This window comes from Buceros rhinoceros, unplaced genomic scaffold (genome assembly GCF_000710305.1).
Source record: "Buceros rhinoceros silvestris isolate BGI_N320 unplaced genomic scaffold, ASM71030v1 scaffold5277, whole genome shotgun sequence".
NCBI lineage: Eukaryota > Metazoa > Chordata > Aves > Bucerotiformes > Bucerotidae > Buceros > Buceros rhinoceros.
In genome coordinates, this window is record NW_010423812.1 from 97,550 (window position 1) to 123,214 (window position 25,665).

At 38.5% G+C, this 25,665-nt stretch overlaps 1 protein-coding gene across 1 annotated transcript in view; it reads right to left on the minus strand.

The window, feature by feature from the left end:
• ARHGAP42 (Rho GTPase activating protein 42) overlaps positions 1-15,363 on the minus strand; it is a gene marked incomplete at its 5' end in the record, with an annotated part of 68,284 nt that extends 52,921 nt beyond the window's left edge. The window contains one exon of the mRNA XM_010140544.1: positions 15,292-15,363. Coding sequence (XP_010138846.1) covers positions 15,292-15,363 — 72 coding nt within the window. The remainder of the gene's footprint in view (positions 1-15,291) is intronic.
• Positions 15,364-25,665: the final 10,302 nt, after the last annotated feature.

The following is a 25,665-nucleotide window of genomic DNA, read 5'->3' on the forward strand; positions in this document are numbered from 1 at the left end:
AAGAGTGTGAAGTCTAAGCTGCTTGGTAAGAGACAGAGAAAGGTATAAAAATGGTACTTGGCCATCTGAAATGGCTCTTCTTCTATCATACAGCACATCAAATGCACGTCAATGCCTACAGGGATCCATTTACACACCTAGTGCAGTGCCCAATGCACCAAGTCCAGCTGCTTATATTTTTGCTACCATCTATAACAAAACAAAACGATGTTAATTACATACCACATTATCTATTCTCTTTATATGTAAAAAGGAAAACACAAAGTATGCAATCACATCTGAACAGATACAACTCCCTCAAGAACAAGAGAAAAATATTCAAATAAAGTAATTGTGTTTGCAAGGCATTCTGTATCCCAAGTGAAGCTTCACAAAGATCTCTATGGCACCCTGATGAAGACGTGCAGAATTTGAAAGCTCTCCTGGTTTTCTGCCAGCACTGCCAGACCCCTCCCAGACGGCACCTCTCTGCTGTAACAGATCTGCTCAACTACTCCCTTCAGTTTTTACACCAGTTAAGTTAAACAGAAAGCTAAAAATATGGAGCTTCCTTGATACCAAGACAACTTTTGGCCCAAACGCAGTTTCCAGGGACAGCATATTCCATTAATTTTTTTTTTCCCCAGATTTCAGCACAACAAAATTTCTCCCTTCAAAGCTAGAAGGGGACAAAGTAAGGACAATAAACAGGAGACTGAGAATAAAGATCACTTGGCAGTTTTGACTGCATTGGTGTCTTTACGCAGGGATACTTCTGGGAATAAGGCTGCGGTGCCAGCAAGACAGTGTTTCTGGAACTGTACTGATCACTCAGCCGTGTTTCTGGGAAAAGTCTAAAAAATACTGGCCCTAACAGGTGGGTGAGTTCCCTTCGCTTGAAAGATCCTCTGTTATGCGAGTAAAACCACATATTTGCATGTACTGAAGCCTCTGAAAACTGTTTACTTCACAAAAATTAACAAAAAAAGATATACTCAGAAGCAGGTGATTCATTTTCTGGAAGAGAAGAAACACTTCAGTTTATGCCAAGATAACTCTCACCTCTCACACTCAGCTGGTGACTCACAGCACACAGGCACATCCTAAGTGGAGTCACAGACTTATCTCATTCCAGCTCTAGCCTTTTCCTCCACAGCCCTCTCAACACTCTCTTAGACACAGCTGCTGCCCAAATTAATCATCTGAACCCTGGTCCCAGCAATCTGTGCCTGTGAGACTGAGAATCCTGCTTTTCCACATGCCAGGAGGTTAGTAAAGAAAGTTTCCGTGCGAAACTACCTACTCAAAGCTTAGGAGACAGAGGATTGCTTCTGCCCCCAGATTCCACATAGGATCAAACCCCATAGAGAAGAGATGTGGTTGGATAAGCAGACAGCACCAGCCATGACACAAAGCAGAAGGTATGTGGCCATGAGGATGATGCTATTCCTGTCTTCTGCACTATGTCTCTTATTCCCTTCAGTCTCCAGCTACCTTTCTCTCTTGCACAGCCTTCCTTCTAAGCAATCTTCATCCTTTCTCTTTGCCCTGGGAACCTGTCATCAATTTCTGTTGAACTATCAGCTAGAACATATGAAAATCAACATGAAATAAGTAAGAGGGTGCAAAAAAAAAAAAAAAAATCTAAACACAGAAAAAGAAATGACAAAATACTAATCCATGACATATTTTACACTGATGTACAAGTCATCAATACCTTTTGTGCAGACCGAGATCTGTGGCCTAAGCACTGTAAATGGCTCTCTCTAGTTGCATATCCATCCTCAGGTCACTAAGTCTTAAACCAGTTAAAAAACATCTGTAGTTTTAAATGCTTCAGATTTCTAACAACCCCATTAGGAAAGCGCTAGGCAAACACTCAGCTTCTAGGATGTAACAGAGTCTTACCAGCAGTACCCTCTTGACAGAGTCAAGTCATCTCATACCAGACCCAGGTTTAATTCCTGGTTTTGTTCTCTCTGCTTAGTTTTGCTCTATAGCTTTATTTCAAAACTGGTTAGACAATCTCCAGAAAGAGCAAATTCTCTTTTCAGAACTAAGTGATGCTCAAGATACGACTAGTTACAGACATGCCAGTTAGAAGTTTAACTCAAACAATGTTCTCTTATACCTCTTATTTAACAGGTATCTATGGCTGTGAAAAGATCAGGTATCAATTACTAAAACGGTGACTCCGTCGAGTCAGACTTTTTCTTCTGTTCAGAAAGATTTTGAGTCCGTGCTACAACTTAATCAGATGCACGCAACAAATTGCTGGCATGATTCCTACAGGTTGAACTTTTGGATGTAAAGCAGAAAGAGTTACTGGATTTTGAAGCCGACTTCTCTTTTCCAACAGGAACTTCAAGAAATCAGTTAATTTTTTTGAATGGTGTAAGTTTGCCACTACTTTGTGTGGAGTATTTTATGCCAAAATTGTTATATATATCTTCAGAATTATTATATAAATTATTTCTCATTTTTCTTGAAAAGACTTTGCCATCCTTCTCATTTCTTTCCATTTTTTTCTAGTTGCAGTGACTTTTGGTGCTATAATTATCTATTAGCATATTTTAGCTACATCTTACAACTGCCCCTAAATAAACTACTTTTACTCTTTCTTCATATTTAAACTTTTATCTAATCTTTAAAACAAACACCCCCACCACCACCACCCCTGTGCATTTAGTTCAGGTTCATTTTCAATAACGATATCCTTGTGCAACCATAAAATAAACAGGTTTTGTAAGAGGTGATTTAAAAGGATCAAGAAAGGAAATTAAAATAAAAAAAACATTGCAAAGAAACTATGTGGAGAAAAATTTTCAATGTGAATCCCTTACTTATTTAGAAAACAAGCGAAGATTGTAAAACATGGCTGTGATTGATAATTACTTTTTTCACCCCCCATCCAAATTTTTCTCACTGACTCAAGCTGAGATGAAGAAACTGGCACAGAAATGCAATAGTAAGACTTGAATATAGATCAGGTCAGACACATTTGTCAGTGGAAGAACCTGAAGGCAACGGTGAACTCTGCTGAGATCAATAAAGCCACATCCCCTTTCTTTCTCTTTGGAAACAACAGAAAAAAATTCAATATAACAACACTGGAGATGGTTCATCGCCGGAGTCTTAGACTTTAAATATATTTTTCAGACACCTTTTTCATTACCTTTCAAACAAAAATTGAAAATGTATTTCAACAAAGTTACTGAAATTTTGTTTGGAGTCATAAATTTGGGTAATCATCTCTTAGTAGTAGGACAAAGAAAAGTAGAACCATAGACTAGAAAATAAACTAGACTTAGTCATGGAAAGACTGATTTGAGCTCAGATCCTATGGTTTTCCTGGAAAATGTGAGATCTCAGAGTCTCACAAATTCTCTGCTGAGGACAAAAAGAAATAAATTCATCTTCCATTCTGTTTTGCCTGAGGTTTTGCTTAGAATTCTCATGGAGGTGGCTGGTGGGTTGAGTAGTAGTGTGTTTTGTTTCATTTTAATAAAATGGAAATTATCATAAGCATCTGAGACCACAGCCTACATTTTGATAGATGTCTGGGTAGGGGGATTTCTCTTCCACAGAGCTTTTGATTTGTTATGGGAATGTTCACAGTTCAAGATAAGGCCAAAAGAGATATTTTGAGAGGAAACATGAAAAGGGGGTATAAAACTGCTTCCCTCCTCCTCCTCGCAATCAGAACTTCATGTAACGTGAGGCTATGGGATTTCTCCAAATCTGTGAGAAAGCTACAAGGTTAAAGGGCATCAGCTGTGTATTGGCAGCAAATAATATGAAGTGGAACAACGTTATATCAGAGTGTACAAAGTTATAAAGAAATTATTGTTGCTCAATATAAAATAGGGTTAATATAAGCATAAATTATGACTTGTGTTACTCATAACTGCTAGTGAAAACACTTCCAAATTGACACTGTAGAAAATTAAATGTCCTAACAACTATAAATCTTTACATCAGTTCTTTACTAAAAGAGAACAACCATATGGAAACCATAAATATGTTGAAAAGAATATGGTGTAAGACACAAATAATTATAATAAAAAGAACATATTGCAACTATGAAGTATAACAGGCAATAAGCTAGGAATATAACAGTGTTTAGCAGAATTAAAGCTATGAAGACATATTAAAGAGTGGCAGTTTAAAAAATAACCTAAATTAAAATCAGGTAAGATATCCATAAAATTAAAACATATTTTAACAATCCAAAACTAATTTAAGTTCAGGATGGAGTTCACATCTGTCTAAAATACTAAATAACTCTGCAAGAGATAATTTACTTTCAGGTTCATAAACTTCTGAAGAAAATTTTCTTTTTCCTCCCTAGTGCCTTGACAGACCCAACTATTAGGTACTTTCAAAAGGGTTTCCTGGGAGAGGAGAATCCTACAGACATCTCCTGTCACTCTCCTATGTAATTCCTGTGTGCAGACAGAAGGTACTTACCAGTGGAGACTAAAAAGGCAGAAAAATGTCACTATTTCTAAAATCCTGTTCAAATTAAGAAGCAGTCACAAATGTGTTTATAGGAAGCAATTTGTTTCTCTCAAAAAACTCCTCCTGAAATGGAAAAAAATACTAAAATTTCCTAGGATTGCTGTGAAAAGTCATGCAAACTTGCCACTACTGGCAGGTTGCAAAGCAGGACACACTGGGCTCCCTGTTATTTAGCTGCAGAGTTGTCTCAAGTTTATTTGGCATTTGCTGATTCCAGCAGTAGCTGCTAGATGTCTGGGAATCTGTTAAATCCCTGCCCAAACAGCCGGACTGGTAAGTCTACACACGTAATGTAGTTTTATTGCTTTTACTGTCTACTAAATATGAAGTATTTGTGCTGGAATATCTTACTTAAGATATTCTCATGCTTAAACAATATGAAGCAGCTCCCTAGAACCACAGGAACTGATTTTAAAGCTCTTCTTAGATTAGTTTTCTCAAGGTGGAAATGTTTTATCGTAACAGCAAGAGGGTCTCCTGTGCCTCTACATAAGCTTGTGACCTTAAATGATTTGAAGAAGAAAGTTACCCAGGCACTTTAGGAATTCATAAAGAAGCTTGAATTAGCTCCGTGTACGTCACCAAAAGTCATATGGAATAAACTGGTCGTGTCATAAGCAATGCAGTTATTTGTTAGAAATCAACATAGCAATACACGCTGAGTAGAAAGTAAATGACAGCAGAAGATACATCCTGGTCCCAAGTCACTGTTTACATGAAAAAAGGAGAGAAGCTAACTCAGATTTGGGGCATTCGAAACTAAAAGTCAATCAGCAATAAAACATGTTGTGATTTAGAACATTCAAAATGCTGAAGTCACTGAACTGGCAACACTATGCTTGGAAACCTGTTAATATTAACGCTTACAAAATCAGACTGGAGAGGAGACCTTCTCTACATGAGTAGAGAGTAGTTGTGGGGGTTTTTTTCTCATTATGTAGCTGCAGTACGAACTTAAGAGTTCGTAAAAAAAAAAAAACAAAACCAAAAACCCAAACCCCAAAACAAAACCAAGAAAAAACCCCCTCCCAATGCCTTTTACACTCCCTGCTTCATTTCTATACACACCCAATTCAGTTCAGTTCAGATGACAACGTGGAGGTTTACAGGAGATGACAAACACAACATGATTGCAGAGGGTTGGTGGGTTGTAGCTGACTCTGATGCAAACAGTGCCACACACAGACTGCACGGGTGGAAGAAAAGCAGCATTTGCAATGGGTCATACTGAAGCGGACTGGTCTGAACCATGGGAAGCAGGCAGCTGAATTTTTGCCTAACCTTCACGTCAGCACCTGGACTGAGCAGGGACAAAGGTCTCAGCTTCACCCATGTTTAGACAGCTAGAAAGCTGGCCTTTCAAGTTCAGTAGTCCCACCAACCCGTTATCTAGTGCTGCGCCAAGAGTGAAAAAATGGGTTGTTTTTCTTGATTCTTTAGTTCTCGTACTAAGGACAGAGAAGACAGACCCGGCTCTGTAGTTACTAACACAAGTGGACAGAAATGCTAAAGATACAGTGCCCAGCTGTGTGCAGCGTAAGCACAGCTCACGGCTGCTACAGGCACGACAGCTTTTGTAGGACGATCTTTGCACTTGACAATAAGGCTCCATTTCAACGTAACTGTCAGAGTGATGAACTTCTCAACTACAAAAACAACATCCAATTTTAAAAACTGTATTATACTATTCAACAACTTCCCTTGGTCTCCACAACTGCCATCACTACTTCTCTTTGTCAGCTCTTCTGTCTCCCCAAGTGACCACTGCCCATTCCCCAAGCAGCTGTCTTGTTGGTGTCCCACACCTGGTGTTGCTGCTCTCCGCGCCCACGTTCCTCCTACCAGCACTGGCCTTCTCTCCTCCCCATGGAGGCACACTGCTGTTTCAGGTTCTACATGTCTCCTTTCCTACACTAGATTCCCTCACAAATTAAGTGTATTTCAGGAATGTCCTGGTATGCCAGTAAACTGTGTATGAAGAGGCCATTTCATCTGAACAGTTAGCAACTGTCTTTTTGTGCGCTTAAAGCAAGGAAGATGCTAAAAAGCTGCGAAGAACATAATGCCACTAAAATAAAGCGATTCCGACAGACTAGCTTATAATGTCACATACTCACTGCTTTATTTTAAAAGCAGAAGACAAAAATATCTCTTTTTAAAGTAGTAATTTCTATTTAAAAACATTCTTTGGGAATCTCTCTCCTGTCTATGCCAACCAATCGGCCGACATCACTGATTTCAGTGTGCCAACAGCACGTTCAGCACAGCTCATGGCCCCACGCCACCTTCCACGTCATTGCAATGGGACCACAATGCTGATCTAAGGAAGAACTTGAGGCGTGTCATGAGAAAATTTTTAGATTAATACCCACAACTGGAAGCTGGCTGTTTACAGAGAGAGAGAAAAAAAAGGAAACAGTCTGGGTTCAATGTCAGCAGTGATTTTGTTTTGTTTTGAAAGCATCTATTTTCAGAGACCCTCTTACAACACTGATAAAGGAACACAAACTATCACTTTGGGGTGAAGAGTCATGCCTCTCCCGTGGTGCTGTTAAGCTCAACCAGTACTCTCAGTTTACTTCTTAGAGAGGTATGACCTTCTCATCGAAACAACCATCTGAGAACACCCCTTCTCGGCAAGCTCCAGAGGAACAAATGGTTCTCTGGTGACTACTGCAGCTGGAAAGATCCTGAAATAATGAAGCTGGTTCATTTGGTGGAAAGATGGATCTCTTGCTGGTCCCATGTCTACACCAAGACATACTAAAGTTTCAAGCAATGATGCCCATCTTTGCTACAGTACAGAAGTGATACTTCCCAGCTACTATCACCCACTTTGGAATAGAGCTATTTCATACTCACTGCGAAAACCAAAACTACTACAACAGTAGGAGAGTGCAAGGTTGTATACTCTCAGGCCCCTGCGGAACCTGCTGCAAGACACTGAACAAAGAGAAACCTATGGTGATACCGCCAAGTGTCCCAATAAAAAGATTTTCTATTTAGAATGGAAAACACAGCTCCACCATAGGTGTGGAATAAAGACCCACGGACTCAATATCATTTGAGTAATGCCCAAACATAAGAGATCTATTTATATGCTGCTATCTTAAATACACCACAGAGGACAGGGACTCAATGGAGAAAGAGATCTTTCTTTCCCCAGGACTGCTGAAGAAAACCACAACATGTAACAGAGTAAGATAAACAGATTCATTTATACCCATATAAAAAGCCTCATGATTTAAGTGTGAAGTGTTTGGTACAGCTGTGGCACTATGCAACATCCACGAACTCTGAAGTACTCCCTGTAGGGTAAGAGAATGCAGCTGCCTTTATGAAAAAACATGATGAATTTCGTTTGATGCAGGATGCCAAAATTCAGGGTGGAGTCTTATTTTGAGCGGGATGAGGCAGGGGAATAGGTGCCTTGGAATAGCAGAATGAAGACCAAGACCTTGTGCAGGAAGCAGAATACTAAACTCTGCTTCCTCCAAGTTCTATCCTGCTCTCTACCAGAGGCAATTGGCCATTTCCTGTATTTCTCCTAAATTCTCCATACGATTCTTGAAGAGTCTCATCAACAACCTTGAGACTTCTTTTTCAAGTCTGGAATGTAATCCTCTCCATGCTGCATCTGAAAGCAAGGCTAGAAAGTACGTAATAGATGAGTAGAGATACTGCACCTTACTGAGACTGAGAAAATTTGCATTTTTTTAAACTGAGAATATTTGCCAAATCCTCCATGCCTCGAAGCATGCAATAAGAAGCTCAGCAACCCTGTGAACTGGAAATTAAGTTTGGAGGTGAATGTCCGTGCTCATAGTTTAACCACGTCTCAGGAGTCCAGCAGGATGCTAGCAGCTGTGTGGGGTCAGGATGTAACCTTCCTGAATCCTTCCTGTGACACAGATTGCAGCAGGCTGATTTAAATTAGCAAGAAAAAAGTCTTAATTTAATTAGAACATGTGGATGTTTTCTTGCATTTTTGTGTTCTTTTGTTGTTTTCTAGTAGAAAGGCTGATACTTGTTACCTAAGTTCTTACTTTTGTTTTACTAACCATAGATTCTTTGAAAATAAATGCATCTTATGCCAACAAAAAAGCACCGCAGTCACTTAAGCAATTCCACTGATATCACTGATATCATATTTACTCTAAACCTTAATTCTTAAATGTTAGGGCAGATCGGAGTAAATTACATTTCCAATTTACTATAGAGGACTAATTTATTTACCCTTAATTTATATCTATTTTCTTTGGGATGCAAATTAGAATTTTATTAAAGTGCAGAAAAAACCCACAGCTTAAGAAACTGATTTTACTCAGCCAGTTAATCATACTAACTTTTAACAGAAAGAATGCATTTAGCAGAGTTTTTTGAAACAGACTTTGTACATAATATTAACCAGTTTATTAACAAACACCCGCAGTTAATGGATTGAACCAGCAGTTTTTAATTACTGTGTCCATAATCTTTTAGTTATGAGATTTGAGGCTTGGCTCTTGTTTTTTAACAAAATACACTAGAAGTGAAACAAGCTTGTAGTGTTGTTCTCTTCTTTTATTTTTTTCTTGTTAAGTTCCTAAATGTTTGTCAACTTTGAACGAAACAGTTATTTAACAGTGGTAACTGCAACAAGAAAATAATTTTGCTGCGTTTGCGAAATGACAAGAGCTGTCCGAAGTAGATTAGTTGTTTCAGGCCAGAGATACCTCCCAGCTCAATGGTCTGATGTTCACAGAAGAAAATAAGGCTGCCTGAAAATATGAAGCGTGCACACACTGGGCACTTCAGCACTCTTTTGGAAACTTCCCAACTATTTCACATACAGCAGCATAAAAGCAGCAGTGGTTAGTCATACCACAGCACTACAATTATTTTCTACTTCTTAAAAAATTATTTTAATAGAGATTACCAAACAATGCAGGTCTATATTTTTAAATGAAAATACACTTGACTTTTTTAAAAATAATTTTTATACCATACATTTTTATGAAAATCAAATTACAAGGGAGAAGTAGACAGCTGCAGCTGAGAAAGCAACAATTCAGCTTCTCCACAAATTAGGATCTGGGTCAATTCACAGAAGACTCTATACAGAGACACTGAAATCCAGAGGCAAACAGCAAAACTCAAGATGAAATAATAAACATTTTTAGCAGTATTTAATCTGAAGAAGTTTTCAAATTTTCAACTTTTCTTACAACTGTCACGAACAAAATTTACCATTATAAAACCAATCATTTTGTTAAGTTAAGTTTAGCCTCCTGATTTCTGAGCTCTTGCATCTGCCTACACTAGTTTAAATACAATATCAGATTTGACAACATATTCTGAATTACTTCTCAGATAAAATCCATCTAGGGCCACCACCTTGGAATGAAATGTATTTATATATGCAGTTTGTAACTCTTTCACGGTTCTCAAACCTAATACAAAACTCAAGGATTTATGTAAGTAAAAGAAAGCCTGAAGAAAAGTTGTAATTCTCTACCTATCAGAGAGAGATCCTCAAAGACTATAATAGCTAAAGACATTGCCGCTAGAGCTTTTTTCTAGCACAGCAGATTCTTCGGTTTGCAGCTGTGTTACAACCACTGAGTAGCCTCAGTTGCTTACACTCAGTTATTTCACTTTACACTCTCTTCCCAATCCTCCAGCCCTGCTCCACTCTCTTGGCAATACCCTGAACCTATGGCAACCCCAAGCTGTGCCAGCACCATCAGATTTTTTTTTTTTTTTAACCTGGTCATTACCAAAAATAAAACAACAGATAATCTCAAATTGCTGCTCGGGATCCTCTCACTGGTAGCGTCTCTAACCAGACAATCTCTCTCGTAAACAGAACTCACCGCTCTTTCTCCATTAGCCAGTTCCTTAGACAGATCTGGTTTCTTATACCAAGTCCCACCTAAACTTAAATTATAAAGTCTCAGGAAGAGTGCGTTAGTGGCCTTGCTGAAATAGGAATAGGTTTGATCTGTTGCATTTCCTTGCCTACAGAGCAAGTTACCTTATCAAAAAAAGCTATCAGGTAACTCTGGTACTAACCACTTTTGGGAAACTGCATTGCATGTTAATGCAAAACATTTGGCCGTCAAGTATCCTGGCCTGGCCGCTATTTCTGCTTCCTTCTTCTGGCCCCCACCCCTCTACGGTTCAGACTGACATTAAAATATCCCCAAACTAGTGGACACAAGTCCCATATGCTGCTTGTAATGAAACACCTTCCACCATACCTGCTAGAGCAAGGTCATTCATTTTTCTCAGCTAAAGGAGAGTGAGTGCTACAATTTGGTTATATACCAAGGAAATCACTTCATAAAATGGGCATTCTGGCATATCTAACTGATCTTAGATACCTATCTATAACTCTGCCTTGACAGCTTTCTGACAGGCTTTAAAAAATGGGGGGTTTTTGTTTGTTTTATGCCTCTCAAATTTGGGACAATCCAAATAAAACACAGTGTGCCAGCTCCTGCCTGCCTGTATCATGTGAATATAGACGTGAACACAGATGCAGGAAAATTAACGCCAGCAGTGAACATGAGTTTGTTTCCCAAATAGAAAGGAATTCACAGCTTTGAATGAATGAATGAAAGAAAATAATAATAAAAAAAATCCTCCTGGACAAAATAAGTAATTTAATGAAACAAGCAGATGGAATTGTAAGGGGGAAACAAAACTCACTTTTAAAAGTCGTAACACCAAAATTACTCATGTTGCCTTTGATCTGATTTAAGTTGTACTAGAGGTCAATGAACATTTGAACAAATATTGCTAAATACTGTACTTGATGGATAGAAAGAACCACGAACATTTGGCCTTATTGTACATAACACATCACACAATGATCTCACCAAAGTTACCAGCTGGGGACTTGCAAACCACATTTACCAAATAAGGCAAAATGCTTCGTGCCTGAAATCCTTTCCCAGTTACCTCACCGAGCTTTTGCTCGCATTTCTACAATAATTGCAGAGGTCGTTTTTTTAAACTCAGATGGAGTAAATCAACAGGCTATCCAATGCAAAGCTGGGTTTGTGTAGTCTCTGGAGAGAAGTCAGCTTTATTTAAACCGAGTGTGTACAGAAAAGGAAGAACCGAAATATGTACAATAAAAACAGAAGAGTGAGTAGTATAAATTGAGACGAGCAAGTGATGTGGATTTGTGTAGTGCTGGTTTGATTACAAACACTACTGTTTTATGGGGAATGTTTCTCAGATTCGTTGGGTACCTTCACGGTTTTCAAAGTGCATGTGAAGAACTGGTCTTCAACATTATTCTTGTGACATTCCAAAACCACTTGAACTTTGCACTCCGGGTTTATGCTGTCCTTGTATTTGAAATACAGCTTTGTAACATCAACAGGATATATTTTATCTTCCATATTCCTCTTTGATTTCTGTGATCATATTTTTTGCCTAAATTTCAAACGCTTCTGAAGAAAGAATAAAATATTCTCATTCTCTGTATTAAACACAACATTAGGATAGTCTTACATAATTCATCATGGTAGTAAATCTTGCAAAGTCACTTAAAATAAATGGTGATTTCCATAACTGAAAGTACCACTGATTTATAATATTATGTCTTATTTATCTGGGTGTGTGTGGTGGGGCAGTCGGGCAGAGTGCTTGTTTTTATCTCCCACTGATTTTAATTTGGTGTTTTAGAAAAGAAAGAAAAAAGTCTAGTAAGCACTTTTAAACATGCGCTCTCATAATCTTCCCCTCACCGATACCTGACAGTATTACCTAGCCTAATTTCCTATTATGTATATTGGTAACGATTTAATATTTTTTTTTCCTCCAAAATATTTGGAAACACAGCTTAACAGGGAACTAAAATTAGTAACTTCAAAGTCCAATGAGAAGAGAGAATCCACCACTCACCACTGCTGATAAGGTACACTCTCACAATGCAAGGCTGATCACAAAGACCTGCTTGCATCTCTAGCTACTGCTGAAATTCCCAATTCTAAAAGGCATTTACCATTAACCTCGTGCTTCTATACCTAATCTCTTAAAATATCAGACTATAAGACGTTATGATGCAAAGTAATTGTAAATTCATAGAACGCGACATAACTATCCGCTATCCTGTAGAGCCTGCACCATCTCAGCCTCTTTTTGGAGAGGACCACTTACAAATGTTTTGGCATTTTTGTGGTGGAGAGAAATGATGGAGAAACAGGGGTGAGTTTGGATTTGATATGAATACAATTCTACATACTGATTTAAGTTAGTGCTAGGGGACAAAACAGCTCGAAACTGTTATTTCGGAGCAAAAAAACCCAGCTGACACATAGTCCTTACATGGTCTGATGCGTTTAGAGAAGACTTCAAATAAAAAGTGATATACTCTCAGTGTCCTGTGAAACTTGCTGCTGAAATCCAAACAGTGAGAAAGAGCCTACATTTTCTGTTTGGCTATCAGTCCAGATCATCCCCGAGGAGTCCAAAGAGACCAATCTCTGTGTAAACCTTAACTGCAGATAGATAACCAGCAAGCTCAACTCATCCCACACTTACAAGAGCTCATAAATGCTCAGGGGTACAGTGCAGTGAACAGAAGTGGAGGTAAGCGATCTGACATGCCTTCTACTTTACTAACAATGAGTTTCAGAAACCCCAAATTTCTACTGTATTTCATACTGGTCTCATTATTCCCAGATCATTTGTTGCTATTTTGTAATTACTAGAAAAACAGTATCAAATGTAATTAATCTCTCACTTCTTTGTGCCGATTCTAGTTAGTTCAAGGCCAACTGTAATTGCTTCCGCTGATAAAAATCAGTTCAGAGGTGAATGTCCATATTGCAATCTGGGTTATGCAGGTGGTCTGAACCTCATTTTTGAGCTTGACAGCTGAACTCCATAAGCAGTCCAAGAAAAGACAAGTTTATTTGACATTTATAAAACAATGAGCTGGGAGAGCTCTCTATATGCTATCAAGCCAGTATCTTGGACTGCTCAAAACACACATAGCACTGCATAATAAAGCGCATTAGAGTTAGCCAAGCCAGGCTTTCTCCTGAACTCATTCAGAACACTGTTGTGTGATCACAGAGATGTCAAAACAATCACTGTTTCCACAAATTATATAAGATGGGCAAGTGTCCATATTTTATCTAGAAGTTATATGGAAAAGAAACCAGCCATTGTGATACACCAAGCAGAGAGGACTCACCAGTCCTGTAGTGCCTCGCCTCTAATGTTAAATATTTGTTGATTCCAAAAAACAAAGGAGTCATCTTCAATTAGATCATTAAATTCGTGTTGACATCTACCGAGTAATATATTCAAAGGAGTGTTATACGATTCTGCAGAGAGCCCTGTGAACCGCCTGTGGGTCATCCCCCTGCTGTACCAGGACAGCCAATAGTAGGGCAGGTTAGGCTTTCAAACAGGGCTCTCTGCAGAGAAGAATGATATTGATATCCCTTAAACTATACGAATATGAAATGGTAACAGAAAGAACTGAAGAACGCAACTAAAATCTATTGAAAACTACAAACGACTTTGTGCTGCCATTAAACTCCAACTTGTGCAGCAAGCACGGTAAATAAACTCAGCCCTGCATCTCACAGCAACACAGGGGTGGGACAAAAGAAGAATGCTGTTGTACACAAAAACATATCAAGCATCAGGGTAAAAAACATCCATTTCAGAGAAATCTGACCCCAAGTTCACAGTAAAAATTCTTCTCAAACATTTACTTAGTTCCTGTGCGGAAGTAGCCTCATCTGTTTGCTACACATTCACAACAGCAGTACAGAAAGTATAAAGGCTCAGTCCCTCTTTCCAAAAGCTCTGTTCTTTTTCTAAGGTTGTTTGGGTACAGCACTAGCGCAACCTCAGCTACAACATCAAAGAGATTTTTTTCATTCCTATTCAACCTTGTAAATGGAAAATTTCCCAGATAATACTATGAGCGCAAATACAAGATGCAAAACGCTTCAGAGCTGGCGTATTTATGCAGACAGAGGAACTGTTATTAACCATACCTCTAATTGACTACCGCAGCCTTTATGCATCTCTCTGAGACTGTGATCAAAGCAGTCACTGATAACCACTTAAGACGCCAGGATCAGACCGAAAATAGCTCTTCCAGAGTAACAGTTCATTTCACCATCTTTTTTCTCCCAATATATTGGATTTCTTGGGCCGACTACTGAACCCTGGTACGGACAACCTGCACTGTTTCTCTAACACACATGTAACACTTAACACAAGAAGCTGGCCTGAAATCACCACTGGAGCATTTCCACCATGGGAAAAATCTCTGGGCAATATGAAGATGAATATTTTGGCAAAATGAGTATGAATCACTGCACTGAATTAGCCATGCAAAGTGGAGATAGAAAGCAGAGATAGAAACAAAGTATGCCTAAAGCACCCTGACTTCTTTTGGTCTTTACACAATAGCCACTTGAGGGCGGCTGCACCCCGGGCAGCTGTCTGAACCCTATGTGCGGTTCTGAGTTAACCCAAGATACAACATACGGTAAAGAAGACATCAGAAGATCAACACAACTCCAGATGGTAAGAATGCGCAACAGTAGCAAGAGCTGTACCCTATGCATACAGTCAGTATTTAAACTCCATTTCTACATCACCTCCCTCTCTGAAGTAAAGAATTCAGTATAGTTTACTAACACATTAATGAGGATGTCATCAAGCATGTTTGAATACAAAATTCCTGTTTTCAGTCCAGCCTTCAAAACACACCGATAAACTCAAATAAACATGAAATGAAAAAGAACTGTTTCCAGAGCCACTTACTTTTGCTGCTCCAATTTGCTCTTTACGAAACTTCTCCAGCGGTGCTATTAGCACATCGTTAGCATTCTGGATCTGCAAAGTTAAACATGAAGAATCTCTTTTTAATACAGAGTATTTGCAGGAAGTGCAGTCATTGTAACTCTGCCAATGCACGAGACTGACAAATTCATGTCCTTAACATTCTGGTAAGAGCATATGGGTAGGAGTCAAATAATTATGTCCTCTTTTCATAGAACATAAAACACACATGTTCACTAGTCTGTTATGGAACATTTCCACGAACAACTAAAACAATTGTAATGAATGATGTATTTAAGTTTATCTGCAACATACAGAATGATTTTTCTGGTATTTTACTTCCATTTTCTGCATCTTGCTTAAAACTAGAACTGAAAATGAAAACTTGCAGGAACATGTTCTGGCAGAAGAGAAACGTAGTACTGACAGCACTGGCCAAAGAGCCTATGTTTACAGAATCTGAATCTTTGACAGCTGAATCTTTTCGGCTATCTCTTTGGATTACATACCTAGTTACACTGAACAGAGGAGAGTAAGGCGGAGACCTCTAAAAATAAAAGTGGGCAATCTACAAAATACTCTGGATTGGATTCCTTCACTTTTCTTGTTTTTAAACAAATTTACAATGTCCTGCAGCTATTTTTATCACTTTAACCAAAATCAGGGTTCCTAATTAATCACAGTTTTCCTCTCATGGTCTCTGTTTATTTAGTGTAAATCCAGTCCTGGGAAGCCCCCTCTGAAGACCATTCCCAACAGAGACCACCCAAAGTGGTCCCTAGTCATTGAGGCTGGAATCATATATGCAGTAAGATACAAATGCCAGCCGCACCATAGTGACACTCACCAAAAGAAGCTAGCATGATTTCACTATGTGCCTTCTAAGGACAGGCTGAATAACCAACTAAATGGACTTTACTGCAGAAACATCGGAAGAAACTAAAAACTGCCAACACATCGGAAATAAAGCATAACAAAACACATTGCAATATTCTATTATACTAACCACAGGAGCAATCTTTGGTTTTCTGCACGAATAGCTTTTTTCTCTCCTCACCAGTCCAGTCTTTACCATACTCATCACATTCCACATTTGGGCTTTGGCAGGTTTGGAGGTCTGGGCAAAGCTAACATGTACCTAAGCCAAATGTGAATGAATACAGTTCTCGTGACTCTTCCATAACAATAACTGATAAGTCACATTGTCAGCTGAGCACAAAAACTTTCCAAATGGCTGTAATAATAAACATATAGAATAAACCCATTGAAACAAAACCACATTTTCTTTCCTCCCAAACCTAACATTACAATTCAAAACACCACAGAAACACCACATCTCTTACTAGGGCAAAGTTTCAGGAAAAGTTGAGACTCTTTGACATCATAACGTAAAGTCCAAGACAGCAAAGACAACACTTGGCATGCCTGATGATGCAGTGATCAAAATGTGATACATTTAAAAATAAAAATCAGGCAGAGAGGAGGTGGAGGAGTCTTTTCACTCCATTCACTGAGCTTCCACTGTATTCAGCATCCTTCATCAGTTCAAACAGAACAGACTACAAAGCTGCATTATTCCTCAACTGGTCGTTTCCCCAAAACACAGATTTTTAGGCAACATCTAGCAATCTGAGACTCAACAGCTTCTACAGGGCAACGTGCATGCACTTAACCAAAGATAATTGCTGTCCCAAGGATCAGTAAGTAAAGCAGATTAACAGGGGTGGATAACTGTTGAACAACTTGCCTGCCATCAGGCAGACTTGCAGTGCACACACCTGGAAGCAGCAGCTTACAGAGCAGGTACATGGCTTCTAGACATACAGAAATCATAAAGGCTTGCTGGCGTCACTGGTACAGAAGCTTGGATGCATCTTTTCTTTCTTTTTCATGTACAATCCTCAGTTTTTTCTCTGCCTTTTAGAGGCACTGCTGTGTACAGCAACACTATATTAAATACCTCATGGTTCAGTTAAGAGACATTAATGTTACTGAAGTAGTTACCGCTGGTATCAGCAAACGCTGCTAGTCCTGTTGCTAGTTATTGCCAGTCAAACAAACTCCACGTGGAGCTGAATCTAGCTCTTGCCTTTGCTCACTGTTACCACGTTTAGGCAGCCTCCATGGCACACCTGGAAACCTCACTCCACATATTGCCCTCGACAGCCTTAGAGCAACTGAAACACAACTACTATCCGTGTCACTTTGCTGCTGCAAAGGGGAAAAATGAATCCTGCTTCAAACACTGCGGAAGAAGATATTCACAGGAAGTATATGGAACTGAGAGTCGTCATCTGGGAGGTGGCTTTGCTGGGCTGAAGGATGATGTTACTCAATCACAGTTCTATATGCAACCAGGAACAGACCGCGGGTATCACAAGGCTAACTAAAAGCTGTCATGTGCTTCATCTAGACAGGGTCATGCATCTGCTGAGCCACGTCAACAGAAAATGCTGCAAGCTCATCCTTGGGCTGAAAGCTACTGATGACAGCCCTGATGTGGCAATTCACCTCCCAGCAACATCAGGAGCTAGGCGAGTAACCAGCCTTGGCTTTGGGGACGGAGCACACCACGCCAGCAAAGTATCAGAGGGAATCCCAGCAGACGCACATCAACCAGAATTACAAGATGCAGAACGCTCTGCTGTGAAAAGACTCCCAGTGATTTCTACCTGGTCTTTGGAAACTGAAAATTACAGAGAAAGAAGAACTTTTTTCTTTATTAATTTCCATTCATTGTCAATTCCTATCACTGCAATTACTTTACATTACAGTTTGTTACAAATTGGCATTCAGCCCTTCCCCCCAACGCAGGAATTCAATCCTCCCACAGCCATTCCTATATTGCTTTAGATAATTTGCAGTTTTCACTGTGTGGTCCTAACAGAGCAACTCTCCTCCTGCCAAGACGATAATCTCTCTCCTACTCCGCTATTGCGCTAGGTCTAAATCACAGCCACTTGGATCAGGCAAACAATGTCAAAAAGACTGTAACAGTTTCTGTAAATAGCAACTTCCAAAATCCACATTGTACTTAGAATACAGATCTTATCCTTAAAAGCTTAATCATATTAGTCACGCCTTCAGAGAAGCCACACTGTCATACTTGTTTTATCCAACAGTAATTGAATGCCACAGAGTTCCAGCTCCCAGCGTGGCTAATATGAGGCAGTCAATCAAATAATGGGATCATTTCGCTTTGGCAAAAGCGCCCGTCTTCCTCCAGATAAAGAAGGGGGGGGGTAGGGGGGGAGGCATCATGCAGTTTTAACTCAGTGTCAGTTCATCAGTCTATTTTAAATTAAGATGCTAGACAAGTATTAGGCAGACATAATAGGGAAATATTACTGTGACAACTGAGAGCTATATTAGATCTACTAAAAACAAAACAGATTTTTCTAAATTGAAGCACTTTTAAAATTTGGTATCTATAACTCTTTATTTGGATTATTGGTCAAAATACCATTAAAATAAGTACCACCAAAATAACACTGAATTGGTAAAAAATACTTGAAAAAGAACATACAAAAATTCAAAATCCTTTTCCTAAGACAGCTTTCACAACTTACGAGGTCATTCTCTGTTTGCATAACTGCATCATTTCAATCGCTCTGACAGCCTTGCGGCAATGTAGTGAAGCACCTTAAGTTGTCTTTTCTGATTCATGATCTTCCACCTTTCCGACCACACTCCTTCCTTCCAGAAGTTAGCTGTGGAACTGAATTAATGTACCAATAATGAGATTAAACTGGAGTTTTCACATATCACAGAGAAACTCCACATCTATACTTAGACGCATTTTTGACTAGCAATTTTTTAAACTTTACTTTTTTATTAAAGCTTTCAATCATCAGTAGACTGAAGAAAAAATTCAACATCAACTAACACAACTTTATGAGAATCATAATTATTACACTATGTCAGAAAGGGAAGAATAAATTTTTTGTAAATATACATTAAGATTTCCATTGCTAGATTTTCTTAAATTTAAGTAAATTTTTTGAACGAGTTTTTAATTAGTTTCTAGCCCTGACAGTCGGGCTAGTGTACAATACGCAGATTGTACCTGCATCATTCCTCTTTATCTTCTTTGGGTGGGACCAGTGGATATAAGCAGAAATTCAACTGATAAGTTAATGCAGCTGTTTAGCATAGACACAGAAATTTTAAGATCTGAAGGACTTTACAAGCTTTGAGCTTCACCTGGCAATCTACAATGTTGAATTTCAGTAACAAGGACAGATTATACCTTCTGAGCTTTACATTTTTATTCACAGAGCTAAGGACTAGGGAGGTCACAAAGAGAAGTTGCCAGAGAAGACAGCAACAATAACAAGTGAGGAACTTTTGCAGTGACAGAATGAGGAATTAAGTCAGGCTGATCTGAATTTACGTAAAATGCTTTAACTATGAAAAACTTTGGTTTATATGCTGTATCTAGAAAGACTTTTGTTTTGCTCCAAATCTCCAATGAGTACTTTTCACTGCAACAGAACTATCACACTTGCATATGAGAAATAAAACTCGCTTCCCTGAAGTACTGAATGACTCACGGTTCTGAATGCTGACAAACACTAATTTGCTTCATGTTGATATAAGGCTTCTGGAAAATACCAATTAATTTCATTCAAAGGCAACAAATCTCATAGCTAATACACTCACAGTAATGCATTTCTAATGCAGAAACATATTGCTCTGCTAGACAAAAAGAAATAATTTTAAATCCTTCTCCCAACTCCAAAAATTCCTAACATCTGATCTGTCAGAAAAACCACTTCTTTCAGTCTGTGGTCTGTGTCAACAGCTCCTAATCAATACAACTTCAAATGCAACAGCTGAGTCCAAATACAGACAACCAGGCATTTATGTAATTTCGTTGTGTATCAGATTTACATGCTACAATGAATATAAACATGCCACGATCAAACATTAGTCATGTATTTAAGCCCTCAGGTTCTATTTTAAAAGTCAAAAAGTATAAATATTACATCAAGTTAATAATGTGAATTTTGGTGTCTGCAACTACTTAACCTTAGTAGGACAAATATTTTTACAGCTTTGTACGGAAAAGTCTACACAGACAAATCACATACTTAGAAAACAAAAAATGTAATATATTTGAAGTTTATCTTAATCCCTCTCACATATACAAAAAAAAAAAAAGACATCAAACGATATCCAAGCTTGGGTTCATTTTCTAAAAATATCACTACCAGTGTTAGTTATTTCAAGTAGAGTTGAAATTCACATGATGTTAAAGCAGGTTTAGAAGATTACAAAGTTTTAGCTACTGACTAGTAATAACATACATTGGACAATTCCATGTACAACATGTAATGCAATATTCAGCTTCTCAGCAAAACCTGGTGCTGCATCAAGTGGTGTTAATACACTGACACAAGAGGATGCTTATAAATCACATGCCAATAGGGCTGAGAGTCATTATATATGGCTGAATGAATTTTTTTTCCCTAATTCATTTCAAGCATTTTTCTGTATTGCATAGCTTACATTTAAAATAAACTACAGTGTCATACACTGTACAGTGTCGTATTGTATAACAATATGACTGTTTCTTGAAATATTAAAAAATGCACAAAGGCTGCCTTTAGCACAGAAAGGCCAATCTCTTTACAGAGTCCTCATGAAACAGAGGAAGAAACACCACAGTGAAAAACAATATATAGGAGGAATCAAACTTCACATGTAAGGTCTCCTCAAAGAGTTTTTATTTTCTATTGATTACAGAGCAAACAGAAGAAAAATCGGCCACCCTTGAATGAAGTCAGTCTTTGTGAATATTCCTGCCTCAGATTCTACAATCAACTTTTTAAATCTAAACATTTTTATTCTAAAAAGGACACACTGATGCGAGGTGTATATACATACACAGAAAACAAAAGTTATGTACACATAATATTTTAAGCTTATCATTGCAGTTATAACTTCATGATAACACACAAAACTTCAGTTTTTCCTGTATCTTGACTTTGCAATTACTTGGTAGGGGACTTAGTAAATAAACTCTCCCTGATACCTTTTCCCCCAGAACATTTAGTTATGGGTGAGTGGATAAAACAGATTTGAAAGCTTTATCTTTCCAGGTATCTGCCATCAGGTTCAGTCCTGTTTTTTCACTTTCGGAAAGGTTTATTATTTCAGAAAAACTGGTTTTCATAGAGATGAAGTAAGATAGAGGTTCTGCTAGTAGCATACATATTTCAGAGGGAAGTGTCCTACAGAAGCACTGGTCTGTCCTTTTATCCCTGTGTCTTCTGACGATGCTGTAGTACTTTAGTGCTGGGATACAAACTCCTGTTCTGCTCCCATCAATGCCTCTTTCTATTTTCAGGCTATGAAAAATTGACAAATTTACAGACAAGCAGAGATGCTGCATCCAGTTCTGTACGAACCCGGAGGAGATCCTGAACTTCCCCTTTATCTGAGCAGTGATAGCCTTTGAGATTGATCTGAAAAGAAACTGTTGGCATATCCAGTTTCTTGAGTGATGCTGAGGTGCAAGTGCTACTAGAAAACACACAACCTCATTTATGGAGAATTTAACTAGATCTTGAAAAGTAGATCACTGGTGAGACTTAAGGTCTGAGACAGTTTAGGATATTCAAATGGAATTCTGACAATGCCATATTCTGAGCAAAACCAGATTCTCCTGAAAAACTCAAACCTTTCTGGCACAGCAAAGCTTAAGGTGCGGACTGCAGGAGAGAGTGATCCTAACGCTGCCAGAGCTCTCCACTTCCATAACGAGTTTTGCCTTAACTCCACCCATGCAGGACTCCTTTGCTGGAGGTACTGGCTCACCACTCCTGGACTCAGCCAGCCTTCATTCCCCTCCTCTCATATAGCCTTCCTACTTCAGAACACTGAATTACAAGCAAGCAAACCTCCAACTCTACAGTTCATTCCCCCAGTATATTCAAATCCCACAACAATTAGCCAAGCATTTAATTTGACCTGCTGCCCTTCCTGTGACTCGATGCTCGACCATGGTGACACCATGGGAATTTAAAAGAAAAGAGACAAAAAAGAAAATTCCAAGAAATGCATGCTGTTGAACCAGAGACTGAAGGAGTAGGGAAAATAAAGGTTTTAAAGCTATTTCTTTAAAATGAGAGGTTCAGTTCTCTTGAACCCTCCAGTTCAAGCAAGCTACTGCAGAAATTTATCTTGTGCATATTGCAAGACAATGCATCTTTCACACACATCAAGGTTACAATACTGCTTGTTAATACAAAGAGACGCCGTACATTTTCATAGCTTTTTCTCTCCTTTTTGTGAAAAATAATATTTTCCTCTTCCAAACAGAGTAAAACCCTTCACAAAATTAACAATGTTAATTTTAACTCTGCTTTTTCCTCCATCAGCTCCAGTAGAGGTAAGCTACAGGGCAAGTCATGTAGAGAGTATCACGCCAACTGTAACTGAGATGAGTACTAATAAAAAAAAAAAAAAATCACATTCCCAGGTTGAGAAGGAAAAAACATTTCAACATTCTTGAAAGCACGATGAGCACCAGGACTATATTTGCACCATTTTCTGTGCTAAAGGGAACAAAGAAAAGCCAAGGATCTCTCTGCAGGAAGCCAATTAAAGGATTACTCCCAGGACTGCGCTTGAAGGGGAAAAAGAAATAAAAAAATAAAGAAAATAAAGAAATAAACTCAAAGAACAAACAGTCCCACTCGTGCTCAGAAGATTGCTAAGCACAGCATAAAAACAAGCAAACCTTGCAGAGAGTACTGTGACTATTTTTGTGATCACTAACCAGATGAGACCTTGTCTTCTAAATTGGGAGAACATCAAGTACCAGGAGATCCTCTCAGGCTCTCTCCCATTTGGTAGTTTCTTCTGTAACTTCCAAGTATCAGGCAAGGAAAAAAATGCTACAGTTTGCAATCAATACATTTTTTGAGCTCCTTGGCAGGAGCTCCATTTTAGACAAACTCTGTTGTATGATCTTTTTTTCCCCTGTTTTTAAACTATCCACTATCTTATTAAGCACATCATGTAATTAAAAAGAATTAAGCTTTTTTCATTATATCAGTACATGAATCATTAATAAAGTATTTGAACAAACCACATTTCATCAATTTTACACCCAACAGTCTCAAAGTTGAGGCACGTTCTGAGCTGCTTCCACATGTTCCTACACGAGATGAAGATGACCTCTGCTGTCTCAGACAAGGGCACAACATAGTGAGCACCTGTCAAATACAGCCAACCACTCTGAAGCATCTTCCCTTTTTTGTGGTATCTCCATCTCTGTGGAATACTACAACATTTATGGTACTTCAACACTCAAAGATCCCAAGGTCCAGTACAAACTTTCATAAAAACAGTAACTTGATTCTCTTGGAAGGAAAGAAGGCACCAATATCACCCGTGTGTGCAATGACTGTGGAGCAAAAGCTCCTTTTTTCTGCCCAGAAGACAACCCTGAAACCCCGGACCTTTGAGATCACTCTGTACTAACTCTGGTTAATTTCTTTGGGTCTAAGTAACAACAGAGAAACATGAACTCTAAGGACTCACAGTCAGAGAACAGAAAGAAGGCATTTTTGAAGATTATGAAAATTATGAAGAATAAATTACCAAAGTACTACAACCAATGAAATAGTGTAACAAATGACTTCATAATTTAAAAGAAAAAATTTAACTCTTAAAATACATTTTAACTCTAAAGTGGGGCTAAACAGGGAACATGTAAGTTAGATTTTATTATATTAGGTAATACAGAATATGGCTTATTAGGGACGAAACAAAATAATATTTCTCTATCTCTTCATTTCCTTTTATTTAATTAATTTCTAGCATAGTTATTACAGTTACTACAAACTGATATTCGTGTGGAGCTGAAACAGGTACATTCCGAATTGCTCCCCTGATCCAGGCTATTTTGCCTGTTAACCAAACCAGCCATTGCATATCACCTCTCTTTAAGATGGGACTTCACTCAGTCTCAGAAATGAGCACTCTGCCCTATGTCACAGAGTCCCATGGCAGTACGCTGCCTCTACTACTCACGCTTTCTGTCAGTAAAGGGTATTAAGGCACCAGATTCACCAGCTGACTCTGGAACGTGGCAGCTTACTCATGTCTGGCAGAGCCAGGGCTCATTCAGGGAGCTCACCGAAGCTGAGTATGGAAACGGAAACCAAAACCAGATCTTCAATCTTCAGAAATGAGAAGCTTCCGCCATCTGACCTCATCCACTCAATGCTGCTCCAGAAACTTCTGAACATCATTACGTTACCTAATGGCAAGGCCAAGTTCCCAACAGAACAAATATTTAACGGAACTATACAGCAAGTTACAGGTCTTAAAAAAGACTAAGAATTTCACGACTATTATTCTTAACGAGTTGTTCATCTCTTCATGAACTGCAACCATAACAGACAACACTTAATGACTGCAAGGCTGGACTCCAATTTCAGACATTGCTAAGTGAACGACAAGGCTCTTAGGGAATGAAAAAAGGCACGTAGATGAGAATACTTGTACCATGAAGTCGCAGCAGCAAGTTTCATGCAGCTCAACACTTCTTGTTTTGCATAATGAGGCAGATTATTTCTGACTGAACTTACCACTGCAGACAAAGGAGAGTAAAGTACTCTAAAATTTCCACGTATGAAAAAGTTTTGAAGATGGAAAAATGGTGTTTGGCATATCTAGATAAAATATATACCTACGCATTCATTTACTACTTCTTTTTAATGCTATTTCCCTTTAACTATCTTGTTCGCTCAATGCATTCATTGCCTGTGATGTCTCTGGAGGGAAAAGCTAAATATTCATTCCATCTGTTTTAAATTCCACATTTGAGAATTTGCAGTAAGCTTGAAATGTCTTTGTTGCCTTATAAATATTTAAAGAGAAAATATCATTATATTTAAACTCCCAGAATTGTTGTTATTTTACAGTAGTTAAACTTTAATGTTTGTATGCTAATCTGTTTTGGTCATCAACACCTGATTCTGGGGCATTGTTAGATCGCTAATACTTCAAGCACAACTTTAAACAGCACTAAGAAGCAGCTACTTAGTTCCCACCATTTGTATGTGAAACAAAAATTGCATTTATTATAATCACCTTCAAAATGGTCTGGTTTGACAAACCAAATTTCCTGTTAAAGACACTGTAATAGCTGATGCTCGAACTGTCCGAGTTGAGAAAGTGCAGCAGCTACATATAATCAATCACTCCGGCTAGCAGTGAAGTCGGAGGCTACAAACCTGCCACATTCCCAGTGAAAAAACTGCTTCTGATAACATGTAGTGGCAATAAGATGTCTAATGCCTTTTATGGACAGCCTTAAAAAATATTTACACCATATAA